The sequence below is a fragment of the Porites lutea genome, chromosome 5, assembly GCF_958299795.1.
Source record: "Porites lutea chromosome 5, jaPorLute2.1, whole genome shotgun sequence".
NCBI classification, from domain to species: domain Eukaryota; kingdom Metazoa; phylum Cnidaria; class Anthozoa; order Scleractinia; family Poritidae; genus Porites; species Porites lutea.
This window is the reverse complement of record NC_133205.1, coordinates 9,540,330-9,562,311: the sequence shown is the minus strand read 5'-3', so window position 1 is coordinate 9,562,311 and position 21,982 is coordinate 9,540,330. Positions and strand designations below refer to the sequence as shown.

Sequence of the window (21,982 nt, the reverse complement as noted above, 5' to 3'; positions counted from 1 at the left end):
TTGCGATTACTGTAACGGGGCGAAGCTGTACCGCGCCGATCTCGAAAGTGGAGAGTCACATATCGGATAGGTTCTGTGCCAAACTTTGGTCAGTATGAACAGGTATTTGGACCGTACCGGAAATGGAATCCGCTGAGACGGAAGTAATTATTCAGGAGTGAGGACTGGGATTTATTCCACTATGTTCGATGTGTGTGAACGACTTGTTCCAGTTCTCTATCGTATCCGGTACATTGTGAACATAACCTTAGTTGTCCATTAATTAGAGACTTCAAATTCTATCTCTTAGCATCCTTCAAATATTAGCTATTTTTCACATACTTTTGCGCATTCCCCTCCTCCCCATTTTCTTCACTGAAAACATACTTTAACATTTATTGTGCTTAGGAATTCAGTGAAGTAAACTTGCCCGTGGCAGAAACATGATAAAATGATTGCACGCTAACTCGTCGTTTGTTTTTGTTGATGATGAATTCTGGGGAGGATCGTTAACCTGCGGGTGTTTTGGGAAGATGTCCGTGCCGGAATAGTGCATTAAGGAAACTTTGTGTCTTTTCTTGCAGGCTCTTATTTGGTCAATACAGCAAATTCAGCACGTGGATCGACAAAAAGCTGAGGAAATGTATTTGGAGGGAAGTAAATTCGCTGTGACAGACGACGAAGTGCATCAGTTCACTTCCAAGCTTATGCGAAAGAGTCTAAGCCAAACGGAGGCTATGGAAAGATTGGATAAGGCGGAAAAAGTCGTTGCAAGACTCTTGCAATGAATCTTTCCGCCTTCTGCAATCTTCCAATTGCATCTGTTTGGCTTAGACAAGTGCTCAGGGCCCCTGAAAGCGAAAGAGAGAGTGTCTACGAGAGGCCCATAACAGTTAATACGAGCATTTTGAGATAATTAAAACTTCCCTTAGAACACGAACTGGGTCCTTTGCCCAAGTGAAACTTGCTCGGTGAAGACGAATAGAGCACCAATGGATTTCCTACCGCTGTTGGCGTTTTCAACCCACGCACATCTTGCGTGATCCTGGTGAACAGAGGAAATCTAGTCTTGTAATGAAATTAACTATGGGAGTTACCAGTAAATTAGGAGACAAAAGACAATTTTTAGGGCAATTCAATTAAAAGTTAGGAGGTTCGTTGTAAATTGATCAGTTTGGTAAATCGGACAAATTTTCTTTTCGTACTAGAATTCTGTACACTTGATAAATTGGGTAGATTATAGTTACGGTTTCTGTGAAATTTAGCAGCATTATTTTTACTTGTTATACCTGAAATCTGGGTCATTGTTGGGCGTTATACGCGTTAGTACCAGTCAATTACATTTCCTTATATGATACAAAACTTTAGTACCTAGCGAATGGGAGCCATTTTAGTAGGTATTGAATCGTCAAGTGTGAGCCTTTTTAGAAGGACTGAAGGAAGATGTACATTTAAATAATGTCTTCGATAGGAATAAAACAGTAGCAATATTCCATGGGCTTTGGTTTCTTGGTGTGAAGCAGTGCTAATATATAAAAAAAATGCCGGAATGAGGATTTGGTTCATTTGATGAGTCCATTCAAAATTTTAAATCCTAGAAATCCCCACGGTGTGTCTTTTATAAAAGCAGTCTTCTATTGCATCGGTACTAAAATGTGAATTTACTTCCTTGACCGTTTTAATTGCCAAAAGTGACCAAAATCAGTTTTCTCGTCACAGTATAACTACATAATAAAGCCCGAGAAAAGGTTTGGAGAATTAGTGAAATGATCACCTATTGTAAGGTGAAATGCTTCTTAATCAATTTCTCCCACTTACCGTTTTAGGGAAATGTATGGAGATTTGTCTAGGGAGTAGAGGGTTTAAGGAATCAAATGCTGATGCTTCAAATGATTCGCTGGGATTAATATCAATACACAATAAAGAAAAAAGGTTTTGAGAATTGATGAAATGATCACCTAAGGTGAAATACTTCAATTTTAGGTTTCAAGGAATTCAAAAGCTGACTCTTCAAATGCTTTCGACTGGGACCTCACCAAGAGAGGGTCAGAATTTAAAATCTACCTTATTAACTCAGTCAGTTAGAAAGAAATGTACTACGTAAATTAACACATTTTGTGCCTCCAGTACACACTGTGAAGAAAACAATGTTATTTCATCTATCGCTCTAAGAAAGCCTCGTGTACCATTGTTGAGATCAAGCACGAAGCCCTCTTTTTTTCTCCGATGTAGCCCGTATTTGGTTCCCGTTTCTCTTTGTACCCTCCTCCCCCGCTGAATTTTTGAGGAGGTGCAAAGGCCTCAACAATGGCTGCTGGGGAGACTAAAACACAATAGACATGTGTTCAATTTACAGGGGCGGATCTAGGGGGAGGGAGCAGGGGGTGCGCACCCACCCGGGATGACCCGCGGCTGCGTTCTAATTAAAACTGTGCAGTCTCTTCACAGTCATACAAAATCTGCTCTATCGTTTGATCTGTATTCTCAGCAGTTCACATTATGTAATTTCCTAGTCAAAAGCCCTCTTGTTCGTATTCGCTTTTAATTTTTTTTACGTCATCAGTCAGTTAGTGGTGCACCCCCTCCTAAGAAAAATCCTGGATCCGCCCCTGATTTACACAACATTAACACAACCACAGAACTCCGAATAAAACTTAACCGGTACTTCTTGCTGCCGGATCTTGTTCTATTCAGATGCTCATATCAGACGTCACTTCAAGACGTAAATAAACCAATATGTACAACATAAAGAGCTGATCATCTGAGAAACGCATTACTGTTGGCGAGATTGGCCATGGTTCTCGGTTCGACACAGGATCTGGTACCTGTTTGCAGAGGTCTGTTTACAAAACTTTTTAAAATTTGATACGAGCACAGGATAAAGAAATAATCTGAGTCCGGCGGCGACAGGAATTGATTCCGTACACTTGTCGGATGCTCTAACCACTGAGCTACGGAAATCAACCTTAAACGTAAAAGTTGGACCTCGCTCACTACTTTATTTACGCGCGTAAATTTTACGTGCATTCGTTCGGGAAAATTACGCGACAGTGGAAATCAAACCTAAGAATGATGTTAAGTAAGGTCCCTTGCACATGTCCCATAATGCAATGTTTTCAATTTCTCTTGGGACGGCTGTAATACCCAATAATGCCCTATAGTCTGCTACTCAGCCGTTTCTAGTACGGTTGTGTAGCAGACTAGTATTACCCAGGAGAAATAAAAAACAAAGGTTATGAAAAATTTGGGAGGGGGGGGGGGACGGGGAGCAAATAAGGTGCATTATGGGAGATGTGCAAGTGGCGAATTGTTCTCGTGTGCGGAAACGCGTAACCTTCGGAGCCGAATGGATTGGGTTCGATCCTGCTATCTCCCATTCTCTGTTTTATAAAGCGTTGTTATGACAAGGAAGAATTTGATACTGATCGTTGTTAGGGCTTTTTTAAAAATTCGGGTGTTTGGGCTGCGTTCCTTGACTCTGCTTTCGGGCGACATGACTTCGGGCGAGATGACTTTCGAGCGACTTGACCGTAAAGCCCTGAGAAATGACCTTTCGAATATCATATTTATACAGAAAACGTACTCTGTTATGATACTTATCGAAATGGTTTTGCTAGATTAATTTCTTTTCTAATCCTATCCATTGTTGATTGAATTTTACTAGTAATTGACTATTTTTTAATCATTGGTAGTATTAAACATTAAAAGTAAAATGAGACAAATTTGCATAAATTCGAAACAACTGGCACTTTTTTAAAATTTCATCTTATGGTAATTTCGTTACAACATTTGGGTGCTTAATCTTGGCCAGAAATTACAAAAGTCCCAGAAATGTATCTGTGAAAGTTTTTACTTTGCCTGTGGCCGCCGAACCAACCTTACGTGCTACAAAGCACGTATAGCAGATAACAAAAAGTAGCAAAAGGTGCACGTGCCAATTAGAAGTCGCTGAACAACGTGACTGCCTGGAAGAACGATTTTGTTTTGTAAGCACGTGGTCTTTGTACAGAGTAAGTAAGCTCATGTCCTCTTACAGGACCACGCCTCATGCCCAGTTTTCACCCTGGCCCCCACCCCAGTAAGAAAAACGTGGTTACCAAGCCCTTTGGCGCGTTCAGTTGCGCGCTCCGGCTGTTCTTGAAGAGGTTGAATAGAGCTGTTTTTAACACTTTCAGAAGCGTTTAAATATGTCTAAAAGAGTAAAGTCTAAAGCCACTGTTTCTGACAGCAGCGAAGATTCAGAAGAGGAAGTGAGTAACAAAACAGTTTTCGTACCTACAGAATGAATGTTCGTAGTATTTTTCAACGTGGTCGGTTCCTTGTAGTCTGTATGTCTGGCTGAAACTTAATGTTACTTCTTTTCTTAGGTGAAATCTAAAAAGGCCAAGACGAAGGCAGACAAATCTTCAAAGCCTAAGGCCAGCTCCTCCAGGAACGAGCAGGGTGATTTTGTTTTTCAAGTACGTTTTAAAATTTTGTAAGCTTTCTTGAAAATTCTTCCTTGTAGAATAGCATGCAGCTTGCTTTCTAGAAATTTCTAGTGTTTTCCCAAGAGCTCTCGGCCGAACGATCTTATCCCATCATCCCTTGTGACACGATAAAAACAGTGAAGTAGGGTTCCATGTCCCGTGTCCCATGGTACAAAAAATAAATGTGAAGACTTTATTTGTATTGGTGTGGGGAGGTAGAGCAGGGGGTTCTCGCTGTGGCGGTAGCGGTAGGGGGAGGGAGGGGGGCTTGTCCTAGTAGTGTGCCCTAAACTTTGGTGTCATGCCAAGAACGCTTAAGTATGACTTTGGTATTATTTTAGAACAGTGGCTGGTATTCAGCATATCTGACAAAGTCAAGAGTTACAATCACACAGCCACAGTCACACAGTTATGATCAGGACATGCTGCATTCTAGTTTGAGTGGATGTTGGAAGAGTGTTACTAGCTCTACTGATACCCCTTTTGCCACCTATACAATCCAGATGAGGTCATCCCTTCACCCTTCCACCCAGGGGGGGGGGGTACTCCCTTATATAAGCTACATAGGTATGTACAACTCCATCGGGTAGGGTTTTTGCACTGTTTTGGTCTGAAAACGGGTATATACTTTGCCCATTTTGTTCTAGAATCGGGTATGGTTTCTGAGGGAACTACAGGAGTGTATGAAAGTATTTATAGTTTCAATTCCAAATGCCTATGATCACGCAAATGTTATTGAAGCCAATGTATTCAAGCAAACAATAATTTGACAGGTCTAATTACCTTATTGACATATGTCTTACAGGATAATTGCAAGTGGGTGAATAAGCAGCATCAAAACAGAGTCTACGGGCTCCCCCACCTTTTTTCTCCCCCAGGCCATGCTTAGGCTCGATTACCAGCCGCTGTTCGGGAAAATGAGCCAGCACTCATCCCCCGAAAGAGCGGCTGGACGCGTGCGATTTCCTTTGTTAGTTTAAGCCAATCATGTTACCGCCTGCAGATTTTCGTCTGGCAAAGATTGTTGCAGAAATTATCACATCAAAACAGAAAGTCCTTCCCGTTCTTCCTTGATCCATCGCATGGCAAAGCGATTTCGACGGCGCGGAGACACTAGGCGAAATCCTAGAGTCCGAAGGAACACAACGTTTTGTTCGATTGTTTGTTGTGAATGATTTTGCCTCTTCAAGGATCTTTTCAAGACGCTTTAGGTGTCGATGACTGCGTTCGTTATAGATGTAACCATCGACGTTTATATTTGACAGAGGAACATTTAATACGCTGGAAATTCTGTCTGGTAAATAAGACACTTTTCCATTTAATTTGGTCCGCCTCCTAGAATCAGTCAGTTCGGACCCACAGAAGACGAAATCCAACATTCGAAGATCAAAGAAAATTAACTACATGTCGCCGTGTACAGAAATGTACTGAAGAATCTTTTTCACAATGTATGGAAATGTACCGAAAAAGCTATTTCGAAAGTCATTTGGGAGGGTAAGGGAGCGCTCGATGCAATTTTGAGCCAAATAAATAAGAAAATTGGAGACTGGTTTCACTTCCAGTGACGCCTAAATTGTCAACTTTTTAATTACATCATAGACAAGGTCAACGGGTCACGCGTCCAGCCGTCTCTCTTCGGGGAGGATCAAAGACCGGACCCGGGAGACGGCGGAAATCGAGCCTAGGCCATGCTTGGCTGGCTTCGCTTGCCAATTTTCCTGTTTGCCTTGCTCCACTTGGTAGCCTCTTTGCAGGCTATAATATTTTGTAACAGGGAATATTTGTTTCTTTGAATACTAAATCCTTATAACTTCGTTGTGAGTTTGGTGTCAGCTGCTTAGCAGCTGCGGTTACATTTTCCTTTCTAGATAAGTCATGTACTTTTGATTTTCCTTGATTACATTTTCTCATCTATAACAAGTGAAATTTATATACTTTTGATATTCCAGCTTACTGACAAAAGGAGAGTGTCAGTGAGGGACTTTAGAGGAAAACTGTATGTAGACATCAGAGAATTCTACGAGAAGGATGGGGAATATCTTCCTGGCAAGAAGGGCAAGTACAAATGAATATTGAAAATGTCAGGTTTTATTATTGTAGAGGAATGTGTGGTCAAGTGGTCAACACCTCGAACTCCAGATCTGGAGGTCTGGGGTTCAAGCCTCGCCTGTGGGGAGTAGCAATACTCCTAGGCATGCTTCATTCTAAGGAAATCAGGATAAGCCCCAGCCATTTGGGCCATTGGCTTGTGTGCAACTTTCCCTTTTTTACCAAGTTTTATTGAATAAGTCTGGTTTTTGGCAAAATACCATATTAACAGCTTGTGGTTCTCTTCAATAATGTTCAACTAGGTATATCTTTGAATGTGGAACAGTGGGAAAAGCTGAAAGACCTTATAAATGACATTGATGAAGCCATTTCAGAACGTGGATAACTCTGGATTAGGTGAGTGCACGATGTTCAGGGTGCAAAGAAAGTAATAGTTTTACAGCTTGCCCTCCAGCTTGACCTTTCTTACCTGTATGATGTGGTTTATTCTGTCCTTTTCCTTTGCTTTTCATCTCGATTTTTTCCCCTTTGTTTAGTACTGTTGGCCCTTTCCTCCAGGCTTTTTGGGGTTCTGGCAGACACCTATGTCTACTTTAAATCTTGTTCTTATCACAGAGTACTGTAAATAATTATATTATACATTAAAATGTACTAGGGCTAAACTTTTGTAACTTAGGCCACTTCCAATATTCTTCCGCATATGTTTCTTGCACTTACATCCGATCCCAGAAAACATCTCTGCACACCCATATTAATACCAGGATCAGAGGCTAGTCATGATTTTTTTTAACATGATCTTGTTTTAATACTTCTATCTTTTAGGACTTGTTGGCACAACATAGAGACTTATGGATGGTAGTTTATATTGCTTTTAAATAATGTATTTATTTGGTTTTGATAATGTCATGGCTGGTAGATTGCAACTTGTGGGAATGAGTTCCCTGTTGTGTTTTCTGTAGTTTTTGGTCAAATTAAAAAGTAAAAATTTTGTTATTCTTTCTTATTTGTAACACAAGATATATAGAAAGCAGAGAAAGTAACTTAAATCTATGACTTGGATGATGGTTTTGTTGCCAAAAACAAATAAAAGTACAGTTAGTTTTATGATTTCCTATTGTGTTATGCCTTTTTCATGTTCAAAACTAATGCGTAAAAGTGTGAAATTGCTTCAATACCAGAAAAAAGTCTGTCATGTGGTTTTGAGAAAAAAAAAAGATAGACCTGCACGCTTGCCCGCTTGTTAGATAAGTTCTACACATAAGTTCACTAAAAAAACATATTTTGAATAATCTGAACTGAGTGCTCATGCATAACTTGTTGTCTTCTAAGGTTATGTGTGTAACCTAAAGGTCATAAGGAGGGGTTTGTGTCGAAAGAAATAAAAAAAACTCAGGGAAACAAAATGCCTACAGCAGGCATACATTGGGCTGTGTGTTGCCGTGGTTTAATAGTTTCTTGATAAAATACAGAAACTTTTGTCAGTAAGGAAAGTTTAGGTGTCTGTACAAATAGAAGCAAAAAATCTAGACTTCCAAACCACCCATGAATTCTTTCACAGTCTGATCAGTCCTCTTTTGCATAAGATTCCTCTTCCCTATAGCCTTCTTAATTTCATACAGACAACACCAGCAAAAAGAACGTCTGCGTGAGAAGCTATTTTCCCCATTTTTATAATGAGATAAAGTACGAGGGGGGTGAATGGGGGTATGCAAATCCACCAATCCGTTATGATTTATCAACCAAACCTGTCCTTAAAATTTCGCCCTGAATCCGAAATCCAGGCAAAAATATTTTAATTACACGCAAAGTCCAAAATCCGGGCCCAAAAAATGGATGAATCCACAATCGACTGCATGGCTGTCACTGCTAGGGTAATATGGCTGTGCTCATGCACAAGGTACTGGTAATACTGCAGAGTTTGTTAGTTTGTGCCTCCTTGCTGTTTAGCTTCTGCAGGCATGGATCCATACTGGTTTCCACCTTTTTATGGAAAGTGGTCAGATTTTACACAATAAATATCTGTCTGATTTCATTAAAACGTAGCCACTAGGTTTTCGCCTGGCGCCGCGCCCAGCCCGGCTCCAGGCCTGTCCGGTGTCCAAAAGAGTAGGGGGCTTGGCATCTTGGTTGGTACAGCTGGATAGCCCAGGGACTGCCCTAACAGTGGGTGGGTGGATCAGGCCTGGGGGTCAAAACTAGTGGGGTAGGGAGGGGGCTGTTTTGACACAACCCCTTCAGTAAGCAGCAGTGTTCAGTACAGGCTTTGACTAGCAGCTACCTTGGTCTTAATTTACCCCAGCCAGCTGAATCAGCCCTCTGCTGAGAATGATTATCATGATAATTGTAGAGCTCAGTGGGATATGCAGACAGTCACCCATTGTCCTGGGTGGGGAGGGTCAAAGTCTTGGTACCAAGGACACACTTAGCATAGGACCTTTAGACACTCCCTGAAGCCATGTTTTCATAAATCCAGACAGAAATATTTTTCGTGAAAAACTCTAAACTTTCAAAGTTGATATCTGGAAAATGGTTAGGGCAGTCAGTAAATTTCCTGTCTGAATGACTCGGAAACCCAGGAAAGGGGACTTTGGGGAGTTAAAAGCCAAAACATTTCCCAGGGGATCATGCCCCCAAACCTCCCTAGAAGATGGAAATCGGTCAGTACGTATTTATTCTAGATCCGCGCCTGCTCTGCAGGCTTCAAGATTGACTGGCTATACTAAAATGTGACTTGACTCATGTCAGGAGTAAACTCCCTCACAGCCATTTGTGTCTCATCATGCTGAAATCACCCACGGTTTCTGTCAGGGCCCTATAGCTGGGGGATGGAACAGGCAACAAGCAACACCTCCTTGGCCATCCATCCACCATTTTTCCTTTTCCCGACCAAGGAAACAAACATTTACGGTATTTGTATTCCCAGTAAGGATACACAAACAAAACAGCCAATTTGTTCAAGACGAAGCAGCAGATTTTTGGAAGAATCCAGCAACCTTGTCCCCGAGGGTCTGGGGCTTCTCGGGTTTTTCAACTACCCATGTCTGAAAAGGCCCTGGGGACGAGGTTGAGTTAACGGTTGGAACTCCTGTTTGAAGAAATGGCGGCTTTCATAGAATTTAAAGTGCCTCAAAATAACCCTATAATACCAAAAGAGCAGGAAAAGAAGAAACTAGCGCAGAAAACTCGCTCCAGAGGTCATCTGGAACGACGATCTTCTGCTACTTTGCCATTTACTGCTTGGGTAGAACCACACCATGGCCCGTCGACACACAGCGCTCGCGAAGAAGAACTTCGGTTGAAAAAGGTGATAAAAGAAAAGCAAGAAAGGCTTAGGGGATTTCAACAAGAGGTTAAAGCGAGAGTTAGAAACCTGGAACAAATGAAACGGGAAGAGCAACATGGAATGTCTGTGGAGGCTTTTGAAGTTGAGAGAAATGTTGTGCAGCAAAGTTCGTTGCCAAGCACTGTCAGACGGGACAACTGTGTGTATCGAGATGATTCTGATCTAAAAATTCAGCGCAGTGTTACTCAAGATCTTACTGCTGTTGATGCTGCGAGTCAGCTATTGCAGGAACACGCTCAAAAGATCCGGAATTGTTCGAAGCATGCACGTAATGTACTCAGCTCGAAGAGTCTTGGAACAGAGTTGGATAATTTGAGCAGGCTACTCCCTGGAGGTCTGTGGAAGACTTCGCCGACCCGAGATCATGGTTCGTCTCGGCAGGGAACTGAACGTTCAGGTCAGCAAGAACACGATTCGGAAGATTTAGACAGACCTATGGGAAGGGAAATAGGCGATTACTGGATCGGTGAAAATGCAATTAAAGATCATGAATATTATAATCATAATCAATGCAGTTATTTTGGATCTAGATTGCCAGAGCATCAAGTGAAACATGTTCACTTTCAAGATGTCCAAGATGAAGAGAATTCAGAAATTGAAAACAATGACCTAAATGTCCAGCAGAAAAAATCCGATACTCAAACAAACAGAAAGTCTAAAACCCTCGAAGCTCTTTTACAACCTTCCAAGCTGATGGAGGATAAGAAAGCACGTGCAAAAAGTCAAGTTGCTGTTTACAGGCGTTTGTTTATGGACATTGAACGGGAACAAGTGAGAGAGAACATAAGAATGAAGGAACATCGTAAGAGAATGGAGGCTCTGAAAGTTGAAAAGGAAGTTGAACGACTTGAAATAGAACAACATCAAATTGACAAACTGAAGATGAGAAGGATGAGGAAAGAGGAAGAATCTTTCCTAAGAGCTCAAGAACAAAAGAAAATTGAAGCAAACTTAGCTAAAAAGCATAAGAAACTTCAAAAAGAGAGGGAAACAGAGAGATACATAGAAGCTTTGCAAGCAACTTTGAAGGAGAAGATACAGAGCAGAAATATCGTTCTTCCTCCCTTGTGCTCATGTGGACCCACAATCTGGGATGCGAATCCTGACACATGTGCAAACAACTGTGTTTTCTATAAGAACCCTAAAGCTTATGCTAAGGCACTATCGACCATAATTGCATCTTCAAATCTTGATTGAAAAGCTTAGGCAATATCAGTATTTAAATGGTCAAAACTTCGTGTACTGGGCACAGATGATGTAAAACAAAAGACCTCTTTGTTTTCTGTTCAGGGAAGAATCTGTATTGATTCATGGGTTTTGTTCTTTACTGTTTTCTTTTACATCATATGTGTCCAGTACACTAACTAAATGCCTATTTAATGCACCTTTCCATTGTTTTGAACAGGTTATTATTTTCAATTACTGGAATAGCAGGTAACTGTAGCCTGCAGTGCAGCCGGCCCACGTATCGCATATAGTGTGGATATAGTCATAAACTATAAACAAGGTTTAAAGTGTCTGCACGCAGGCTAGGTAACTGAGGTGGAACACAAGGTCACTATTACTAATAATAACCTTCTCTTCCACCTCAGTGGCCACAATAATGACCTGCTGGTTCGAAAATAGCCCAAGAAAAGAGCCTACACTTTGTGACGCCACCACTGGTTTTCCGGTCCAATGACATCTGAGAAATGAGCGCAGAAAATTCTGTACTGATGATGCATCACTGGCCAGATCTGGGTAGTGTTTCTTATTGGCTGAAGTAAATTTCCCATACGGCACAACCAATCAGAAGCAGTACCCAGATATGGGAAGTGATATGTCATCAGTAGTTACACGGAATTTCTCAGATGTCATTTCGTTGGGAAACCAGTGGTGGCGTTGCAAAAAGTCAGCTGTTTTCTCAAGGTTAGTTTGAAAACAATGAGAAGGTGCATTGCATCAGATAATGCCCTCGCTCTTAGCACTCCTTAAAAATAATGACCAAGAGCATAGCACAAGGTCATTATTTTAAGAAGGCTGAAGAGCTAGGGTGTTGTCCTGTATTCAATTATGTACACATCTACGATGCTCATGATAGGGCTTGTCACATAATCACCCAGCATTGTATGAAATAAAGGATATTACATGGCAGCGCAGTCATACAAAATTTCTTGTTGAGTGTTGAAAAATATTTCATGAGTTAGTGCAGTGAAGGAGTGAAATAAAGAAAGGCCAGATTGATCCGTGTGGCCATAGCAATAGCGATCTTTTCATGTTCTCACGTGAAAGCTCACCTGGCATTTCATTTGTGGTTATATGATAAAAAAATATTTGAACCTGCAATCTTGTCTTCTTTGAACAAGTCAGCAAGGCTAAGACTGGCAAGTAAGGAATGCCTGTTTGCAGGGTATAAGGAATTATTCCTTTCAGTTCCAGCTTTTATATTATTAGGGAGCTTTAGATTCTGAGATGAGAACGACTACAGGTACAAGATTTTCTCAGTACTAAGTAGTGCTCACTTGTGAGTCAACGTCATTTTGGCGGGAAAATGTGATAGCCGTCGTCATTCTACCACAAGTTTTAGTGAGAATTTCGTAGGGCGGGAACAAGTTATCAAATTTTAGATGTTTAGTCATTTTACAACCGGGAAAGGGCTGAACCTTCTCCATTAAAAATAACCACACTAATTTTTAAGGTAAAAAATAGTACAATGAAGCTTTCCTGGTTGAATGTTTTTCGACAATACGCGAAAAAATGAAGTATAATCTCGTACTCAAAGTAGTCCTCCTACACAAATCTAAAGCTCTCTATTATTGTGAACCCCACTCCTATGAAGCCTTATCAGTAATACTTAAACATGATTGGATTCATCATCCTCATCATCCTTCGGTTTTGCAGCAGTCGCCCACAAGTTTCCTCCATTGATGGCACTCTTGAGCCATCTCCAACAGCTGATTGTCATTTAGCAGATTATTAGGATCCCCCAGAACACAATAAATATAATATTGGTAAACAAGGTTCACCGACTTCCGGGTTTCTTCCTCCCATGAGTAGGAACATACATTACAAAATCTCTGATTGGATTACCCAGATGGACCATTAAACCCTGTCTCTTAGGATGTAAAGAATGTTATTGAAATAATTATTTATTTGGGAACTAATCAGGCAGAGCCCTACATACAACATTGTTTGACAGATCTTGTGAGTTATTTATTCACTGCAAACACCTCTTTACAAAAAATAAGTCCACCATGTTACAGCAAACCCTCTTATAAGACAATAGTAATAAATAAGCGCACATCTTTTCATGTTGTTGGTGGTTGACTTGAATCTTTCTTGTTAACATCTGAATCTGTTGAAGACACTGGAGCTTCATTGTTTCTTAAACTGGAACCACAGCGAAGGTTTTGCATAGCCTACAAAAAGGAAGAAAAAAAGAGACGAAGATGGATGTGATTAAGTGGACAAGTGGGATAGACTGAATTTTGAGACAAAATTATCACTTCATGATGATGGTGATGATGATGATGACTGCGGTACAATGGTCACAGAAAGGGTTGATTGATTGATTGATTGAAATGGAATGGAACGTGGAAATGATACTTTTTATGGAGGAGGAAAACTGGAGAAAACCCCTTGAGCAGGGCTCAGAATAGCAACAAACTGAACTCTTGATATAATGAACAGTAGGACAGAAAATCAAACCTGCACCATAGTTAAGGTGGTGAGCAGGGATATTGCTAAAGCCCAGCTACTGGCTCAATTCAGTGGCTAAGATAATGGAAGTCAGCAGAAGAAAATGTAAGAGAGTAGACAGTCCAGGGAGGAATTGGGCTAGCATAATGATTATTTGTGTCATGTAAAATAATATTAACTGGATGAAAAGACCTATACCACAGGCAGACCACCCTCTGGTAGTTAGGAGTCTCCTTCTTTAGCTCTAACCCCAAGGTCAAAAAATCATCTTCCAAAATAACACTTAAAAGAACTTAAAAATGACTCATGACTCAGTAAACATTAATTTCTTCAAACTTTTATTGAAACAATTTATGTTAAAATCTGCATTTTGGACCAAATTATAGCCACCATAATGTTCATCTGAATTTTCTTCTATGAAGAACAAAATATTGATGCTCAGATTTCAATCAACAATGGCCACACTAATAGAGGGTGGTCTCCCTGTGCCTACATGGTAACTAGTTGGCCACAACATGCCGGCCTCTCTCCCTCTCCCCTATTTTCCTGTTAGTACCTTTGCAAGATCTCTCACCTGATAGTAACCCGTATGATAACCACTCAAATACCAGGCCATTAACATGCTTGCTAGTGCATCATTGTCATGAGATATATCACTATTGTTGACTGGTGCAGGCGGAGGAGGCACAGGTGCATATTGGAACTACAATAGGTCAGGATAATACAATAACTGTTTAATTGCTTGGTTGTTTAAATGTACTACCAGTAAAGAGAGCAAAATTTTATTTATGGCAAATTTCTCATGGCAAAATACAAGCTTACTGGCTGCAGTGAAATTCATGTGTTTCAATCTTCACATCAACTGGCAATTTTAGATGTAATTTTGACACTGGCTATTTCTGAGTGCGAAAGGGTTAACAGGGGTGTTTGCTAATACAGAATTTTTTTACAAATAGTAATTATTCTGTACAAACCTATAAAAACTGCTAATTTGCCAAATACAAGGTGTCAGCTGAGGGGTCCACAAAAATACAGGTTTTGCAATATGGTGTTCAACATTTAACCATGAGAATGCAAACCAAGACAAGCCCATGGCAAAATTATTACAGCATCATAGATCAGTTCATCCTCTGTCGATTAGGCAAAACACTCTTTTTCTAAAGAAAATTCAGAGCCCAAACAATTTTGAAAACTTAAATCTAAATAATATGTTGTTTAGGAACATTATGCTTACTGTATTTGAGGAAGGTGAAAGTCCTGATGGATTTAAAGTTGGCCAGTGATGAGGCAGAAGGTTTGGAGGCAGAGGTGGTGGAGGAGCAGGAGGGAAGAAGTTTGTCTGAAGGAGCAAAATTATACAAACGAATGGTTAGTAACCAGACTTAATATTATAAATATGAATAATAATTCCTCTGTTTACCCTCCGCAGTATTTATAGCAGTTATGCTAGAGAGGCTGAGCAATTGATGGAAACAAATAGTCCAAATCAAACATAACAGGGATAAGAGTCTCAACTGGCTGAAGACAAATTCAGCTGGCTATTTACAGGCGTGGTCGAGGATTTGAACTCGGGACTACCGTGAACAAATCCAGCTAGCGGTCAGGGAAGAACTTGAACTCGGGGCCTCCGAATTGCAGGTCCAGCGCTCTAACCGCTTGACCACTCTGCTTCCTCCTTGATATTAGATGACTATGTTGTACAGAGCATACCCGGCTGAGGAGCAGAGTTTGCTCTTGATTGCTTAGTGTTGCAAACACTTGAGGTAATAAATAGTTAGCAAAGGTTTTAGCAGAATACAGCTTCACCTCTTCCTAAAACCAGGACAAGGCTATCAGTTTACCCTCTAAAATAGTGGGTGAGGACAGGGGGGCTGGGAGCCGTGGAGAACAGCAGCAGGAGGGCTATGGGAAGTTGGAGAGGAAAGGGAGGAGGTGGGAGTCTAAAAGAATGGGAAGCGGGAGAATTAAATAATTTTTATTATGCCAGAATACTAAATATGATGTGTTTTGCCACCAAAAAAGGTGGAAGAAGCCAAGATAAAAAGGGAAGAAGCCAGGGATGCAAGGTATGTGAGGCAGGAGGTTTAGACTCCCCGCCCCCACCTTCCCAAAAAATAATCCTTTAATCAACCAACTTGTTACCTAAACAGCCAATGTGACTAGACTTCAAGGTTAAAATTCACTTACTGAGATACTATGAGCATAATATTAAATTGGCTGATCAGTTATGATAAGCTTTACAAAGTGATCACATCACTTACAGAAGGGTTATAGTTTGAAGACAATGGATAACTAGAAAATGGAGATCCTGACATAGGATATCTTTGTTCAGAGGTGTAAGGATGATGATGATGATGATGATGATTCCTCAGATGATGAGATGGCTGTGACGGCTTCAGTGTTGACACATCAACATCTTGTCTGAAAAAGTATGGCATAAAGCAATAAATAAAAATAGATAATCTTTATATAATTACCGGTACCCTTTACAGTAATTATCATAAAAATTATAAATAGGGCTGAGTAAATAACTGAAACAAATGATTCAATTAAAATTTTTAAAAAACCCTTACTGATAAGAGGCAAACTAGGCTGCAAATAGAGCTGTCTCTCCTTACTTCTCGGTGCTAGAGACATTTTGTAGGACAGACATATATGCCTAAACAACAGAAGCTCCATACTAATGACATAAATCAATGTACTACATCGGCCAATCAGAGCTCCTGGCCAGATTTTACAACAGTAGGGAATTTCTATCGTAAAGAGGCAGACATCTCCTGTGAAATGTTCCTAGTGGCGAGGTGCAAGGAGAGACAGCTATATTCGCAGACTAGAGGCAAACTAGTTAGAATGGCTATTGTGACCTAGGAGTTGAACTCAGGACTATTGACACCAAGAAACAAATCTAGCTATTGGTCAGAAGGGGATTTGACCTCAGGGACTAACCTTGGATAGTAAGTCTAGTGCTCTAACCTCCCACAGCAACACTGATTCTTCATCCAGGAGCCAGTGCTTTTAACATTAACAATTACCCAGTAAAAAATAGGCAGCTACTAGTGCAGCTGAAGCTCTCCTTGCGACCGGCTCTAGTTATGACTACATTTTATGAATTAAAACCCCTTTTGATCTGTGACTTAAACTTTGTAATGAAAGCTCTCATAATGGACTGCGACCACTTTTGGGATTACCCAACTGGACTTTTCCATTGTTTTTAGGCTCTTGTAAGCGACCACTCAGTGACCACTCATAGTCTTATTCACATAAATCAACACTCTAATAAAACTGCACACTGCGCTAATGGTCTAAAAAATTGGATGTATAGTTTAGCTGTGTCTATATCAGATATAAAGACACTCATTAAAAACTAATTATTTTGTTTTTTCTTTATGAATTATTAACAAATTTCTGAAGCTCTTGAAAGCAACCACCCTCTATCGTATTACCATGCGGTCACTTACAAGAGCTCATTCTCGTAAGCAACCATCTCTATGACCACTTGTTTGAATTTCTGTGGCCATCGCTTACGAGAGCTTCAACTATTACAATCTGTTAGATTTAATAACAACATTAAAGCTTTACCGTTGTCTGGATCTGAGGAAAGTAACCTTGCAGGTGTATGGTGTAGAGAAAGAGTTGATTACAGCTTCATGAAGGTGCTGGCTGGGTTGTTCTGGAGCAAGACACAAGTCACTAATCTGCCATCTTATAGGTGACTGGCTGCCTGCTGTCCAATCCATTTCACTATCTGCATTCTGAAAGAATAACATATCATTAACTTTATTTATTAACACCTTTGTCCAAGACCTTCACCAAGAAACTGCTGGAATGATATCTTTTCCAGACAACAGCCAGCTGGATAAAATATAATGCTGGATGTGACTGCCATCAACTGACAACAAACTAGAGAGTTTTACTGGGCACTGAATGTTAGATATAAGGCTGTTTTGAACGATGTCCCATATTGGTATCATGAGACTAGAACCAGGCTTTTGTTGTTGTTGTTGCTGTTTGTTTCTTTTATGACAGATTTCCCCTTTGATATCCACCCTACCCATGAACTAATACATTTCATTTGTAAATCAGAAAAAAATTTGTGACAAGGTGAAATGATAGGGAAATGCTAGTTACACCCAGTTTTTGCACTGTTTACTGGTGCGAACAAGGTATCTACAATAAAGCAAGAGAATGGGCAGCCTTAATGAACTTTTTCATGGGGGAAGGTCACATGTTTTAAAAAAGTATTAGGTTTTACTGTAGTTTAAAGTCTTGTAATGAATGGGTCTCAGATTATAGCCAGGTGTTTTCGATTTGTTTTTCATTCTTGGTTATGCTGATTCTAGTGACTACACATTCAAAGTTTAGGGTCTCAGTTTATGGCTGAATAAAAAAATACAGTAATAAGCCTGTTCACAAGATACCCAATAATTTTAACACTGTCTTGTCTTCTTCTTGTCAGAAGAAACTGGACAAATTTTAGAACAAGTTGTCATGGAGGTAACACTTGGCTTTGGGCCAGTAACCTTGACACTAAAGATTGACAGTCTAACCGCTGGATAACGGGTCATAATGACGCGTTATGTTATAAAAAGTTACTTGACTTTTCTTCCAAATGCAATGTTACATAAAAATTAATTATTATTATTACCTGTTGTCCTGGGGATGTCGGCCAGGCAGGTTGACTACTAGAGTGTTTTGGAGGCTTTCTGTTCTTCTTAGATATGGGTAGTAGTAAATCATCTAAGTACTGTTCTTCTGTATTACCATACCCACAAAATTTTACCACACAAGTTTTGGAATTGGCATTAATTGAAATTATTACAGCATCATAGATTAGTTCATCCTCTGAGAAAACAGCTCGGCAACTATCACCAACATGCCACTGAAAATATAATTGATTTTTAATAGTGAATAAAGAATGTCTTAGTTGCTGATAAAAGCATTTTTATATTTGTGAGGCTCTCTACAAGGGGTCAGGGGCATATATCCCTACCTTAAATTTTGTTTTACGCATTGAGGAGGAGGCTATATCCCTCTCAGCATTTTAGTACTGGTATTGAACGCTGTATTTGGGATTGTCCTCGTCACCATCAGAGTTTCAATCCACTTAATTATGTTGTTTGTCAGCATTTCATCACTCTTTAATTTATAAGTCTGTTTCAGGGCCACATTGCTTGTCAGAATTTTACTTTAACAAGGCCTCACTTGTGACTATGCTAATTACTTTGTATTTACTCAACCACTACTCAGGGTCCTCTTACCAGAAAATTTAAAACAGAGACAAAAAAAAAATAAGTAGGTGACAAATTATCTCCCCCTCCCCTTCCTCTTTTTCCACCAGCCACACAGGTTAACAATATAATTATTATTAGAAAAGAGTTGTCTGATGAAGAAAATCTCAAAAAAGACTGGGCGTTATTATGCCAGACAAAATTGCATCTCAGCCCACATATCTTCTGAAAGTACTGGTAACAAAATAAAAACAAGAAAGGAGGGATTCTACTTCACAACAATACTAATTGAAATTTGAATGGTCGCACGCATTTCCTCTTCAAGACGTGTTGGCATGCAAGTACAAGTAATAGATTATTTTAACATTCAAGAAGTACAAGCAGCATTAAAAATTATTCTTTGTTTCCTTTCCCTGGCTGAGAGTAATAATCTGTTGAGCTGGACATTTGAATTTTTAAATATTTTAAAATGAAACAGTACTGTCTTTTGCCGCTAAGAAACAAAAGTGTTACCTGTTCTGCAGCCTTCTTTTTATTGTCCTTCTTTTTTGAAGCTTGGTTTTTCCTTTTAAAAATAATAATTCATCAATCAACATAAATCTCAACAGTGTTTCACCTTCAAGACAACCAAAAAAGTTTTGAAAACAATCGTTTTTACAAAATAAATGGAGGGCTATTATAACAACTGACACACACTTTTGGTTTGCTTCATACCTGTGTTTTCCATTGCCCTTACTCTTTGAACCACCATTCTTTCCTCCTTTCTGTTCATTTTCATGGCAAAACAAACAAAAATACTGAATACCATTGTAACTTTTAAAATTTACTCTGACTCCTTCTGAATAACTCTTCTTTTAAAGAATTACTTTAGAATTAGTGCAACTTAAGATAATATTACAAGAATAACTTGAAAAATGAACATGTAGAAATCTCAAAACTTGACAGCATTATTTTACTGACAATGACATCATCACATTAGTATGGAAACTTAGGTCAGAAAAAATTGCTTTTTTCAGAAACTTCAATCTGCACCAGACAAAAATGGTATAGTTCAACTGATTTCCTATGTTTTTGTTTTTGTTTTTTAATGAATAATATTTTGTGTTTATAATGGGAACTGGCCGCAGTAAAGCCAAAGCTACCTTAAGGAGAATCCCAATGGGAAGCAGTAACACTCCAAGTGAAAATTTTAGATTAATTTTACAAAATTAATAAAAGCAACTGAGTCTTTAACTACCATACCTTTATAGCACTTATTGCTCGATCGTACGCTTCTATTAAGGCAGTATCATCCCAGATATCTGACTCATTGCCATCCTTAAAAAAATAATTTCAGATGTGTTACTCAATAAAATCAATTTACATATTATATTATTATTGCATATTTAGTTAAACATAGTGACCTATAGCATGCCAGTGCAAACACAAAGAATCCAAATTCAGGGACTTAAGGTTATTTATTTATTTATTTTTTTTGAGGGACAGGGGATGGGGAATTTTAACCCTAGCCTTAACTTCTTGTGATCTATCTTGCTGCCAGCAAAAGGTGTGATAAATCATCGTGTAGGACAACATGACGAGTCGGGAAAGGATTATACAAGCTTTCCTCTTTCTGCAGACTCGGCTCTCCAAGAGTATTTAGAAAAGCTACATTGGTAGTTAAAAGATAGTATAGTTACTGTTCAAATTTTCAATTTAAAAAATTTAAAAGCACAGGGGGGTTTTGATCCCTGGGAGGGGAAGTTGAAGCTTCAATTTGCAGTGATAAATTCATGCTTCCAAAGCAAAACTCAGTGACAGATGTTTGTGTTGGCTTCCAGCTGCCATATTGGTCCATACTGGTGACCCTGAGAGGGACAACAAAATGGCAACTCCAAACAAAACTCTATAAATTTGGGTAAAACATTTTTCCAGTTAATTTGCATATAAAAAAAACATAGGCTTAAACCCTGTCTAGGCTGCTGTTTGCATATTTATCTTCATTTTCATTCTGGATTTATTTATTGAAGAATTTCGATTTTTTTAATTTTTATTTTTGATGACTTGACGGAGAAAACCTGAGCAATAGAATCTTAGCATAAGTTTACATCTTTCCCTTGACTTGATATAAAATAAAACGCGACGATGGGAGTTTTTAATGGTTAAATAGCGGTCACCAGCAAGGCAAAGCAATTCAGTGCTACATGACAGGTGACACTTCAAAGCAAAGTAAGAGATAAATCACATTAAATTAATAACCGCTAAAACTCAAGAACCACCAGGGGATGAAAAGATTTATAAGAACAGACGGCGGACTATGGCTAAATGAAAAGTTACGTCTTGACAAGAGCACAGTGTGCCCAAAGTTTATACCCTCAAAATAAATTTGATAAACGAATATAAAGAAGCGACACAAAATACAAACATAACTGTTGAGATATTTCTAAAATCTGTTATCTCATACCTCGCCAGCCTTGAAAACAACTTCTCCACATTTCGCCGCCATATTGTTTTGGCTGCACAGATACCAGGCTTCTCGCAACTTCACTAATCGTGAAAACTATAAAAGAAACTGGCACTACTTTGTTGTATTCCCTATCTCTTGGCCGACTTTTTGCTATTTGATTGAAGACCTATTTTTTTTTATAGCTTTCTCATAAATTATGCACGTGAATATGATGAAATTTGAAAGAAACATATGACCTGCATTGGGAAAACAAAGCAAGTCCTGGTCATGAGGATGGTGTGTCGACTGTGTCCAAAAGTATTTTGCATGATTAAAAAAAACCTGAATGGAAAAGTAGACCTTTGTTAGCAAGCTGTCTATGGTTGCTTCCCTGCTCTGTGGAAGTCAGAACAAAACTAGTGGTGGCCAGGGGGAGGCTGACTCCCTACATGTATATGGGGCCGGCTCCGCCCAAAAGGGGTACCTTTTTAAGTGTCATGTGTATCAGCGTGTATAAAAGGGAAAGGATTACACTAAGGAAATCTGTCTTTGTAGTCTGTAAAAGGACCTAAAAGATGCCCTTCCCTGGGTTACCGAGTCATTCAGACAGGATATTGGCCAGATTTCAAATTGGAAAGTGATTTTTATTATTAAAAATATACTTATTATGAAAAATATGACAAATTTCCGTAAAACAGTGGAAACCGGTGTGGATCCACGCCTGGCCTGCAGACATCTCCTATTCTCTTTGTTGGACACTTTTAAACATGCAACAAAGGAAATAGCAGACATCTGTATGCAGGCTATAAAA

The 21,982-nt window shown here is 39.4% G+C and overlaps 4 protein-coding genes across 4 annotated transcripts in view; 3 read left to right on the top strand and 1 right to left on the bottom strand.

Moving 5' to 3' along the window:
• Positions 1-1,717, top strand: part of LOC140936969 (uncharacterized) — a 34,691-nt gene extending 32,974 nt beyond the window's left edge. Inside the window, exon 16 of the mRNA XM_073386482.1 lies at positions 564-1,717. Within this exon, the coding sequence (XP_073242583.1) occupies positions 564-767 (204 nt within the window). The 3' untranslated portion in view covers positions 768-1,717. The remainder of the gene's footprint in view (positions 1-563) is intronic.
• A 2,365-nt stretch (positions 1,718-4,082) lies between these two features.
• On the top strand, positions 4,083-7,601 carry LOC140937698 (uncharacterized). The gene is made up of 5 exons (XM_073387263.1): positions 4,083-4,229; positions 4,347-4,439; positions 6,398-6,503; positions 6,800-6,893; positions 7,320-7,601. The coding sequence occupies exons 1-4, from the start codon at positions 4,167-4,169 to the stop codon at positions 6,880-6,882; spliced, it is 345 nt and encodes a 114-aa protein (XP_073243364.1). The 5' UTR covers positions 4,083-4,166; the 3' UTR covers positions 6,883-6,893; positions 7,320-7,601.
• A 1,981-nt stretch (positions 7,602-9,582) lies between these two features.
• On the top strand, positions 9,583-11,155 carry LOC140937421 (uncharacterized). The gene has a single exon (XM_073386977.1). It carries the CDS (start codon positions 9,595-9,597, stop codon positions 11,035-11,037), a length of 1,443 nt encoding a protein of 480 aa, XP_073243078.1. The 5' UTR covers positions 9,583-9,594; the 3' UTR covers positions 11,038-11,155.
• Positions 11,156-12,635: 1,480 nt separating this feature from the next.
• LOC140937167 (uncharacterized) lies at positions 12,636-21,329 on the bottom strand. The gene is made up of 10 exons (XM_073386699.1): positions 21,190-21,329; positions 19,989-20,063; positions 19,461-19,510; positions 19,260-19,311; positions 18,164-18,397; positions 17,098-17,270; positions 15,780-15,939; positions 14,753-14,857; positions 14,093-14,221; positions 12,636-13,238 (listed from the first exon to the last, which is right to left on the bottom strand). The coding sequence occupies exons 1-10, from the start codon at positions 21,229-21,231 to the stop codon at positions 13,128-13,130; spliced, it is 1,131 nt and encodes a 376-aa protein (XP_073242800.1). The 5' UTR covers positions 21,232-21,329; the 3' UTR covers positions 12,636-13,127.
• Between the last annotated feature and the right edge of the window lie 653 nt (positions 21,330-21,982).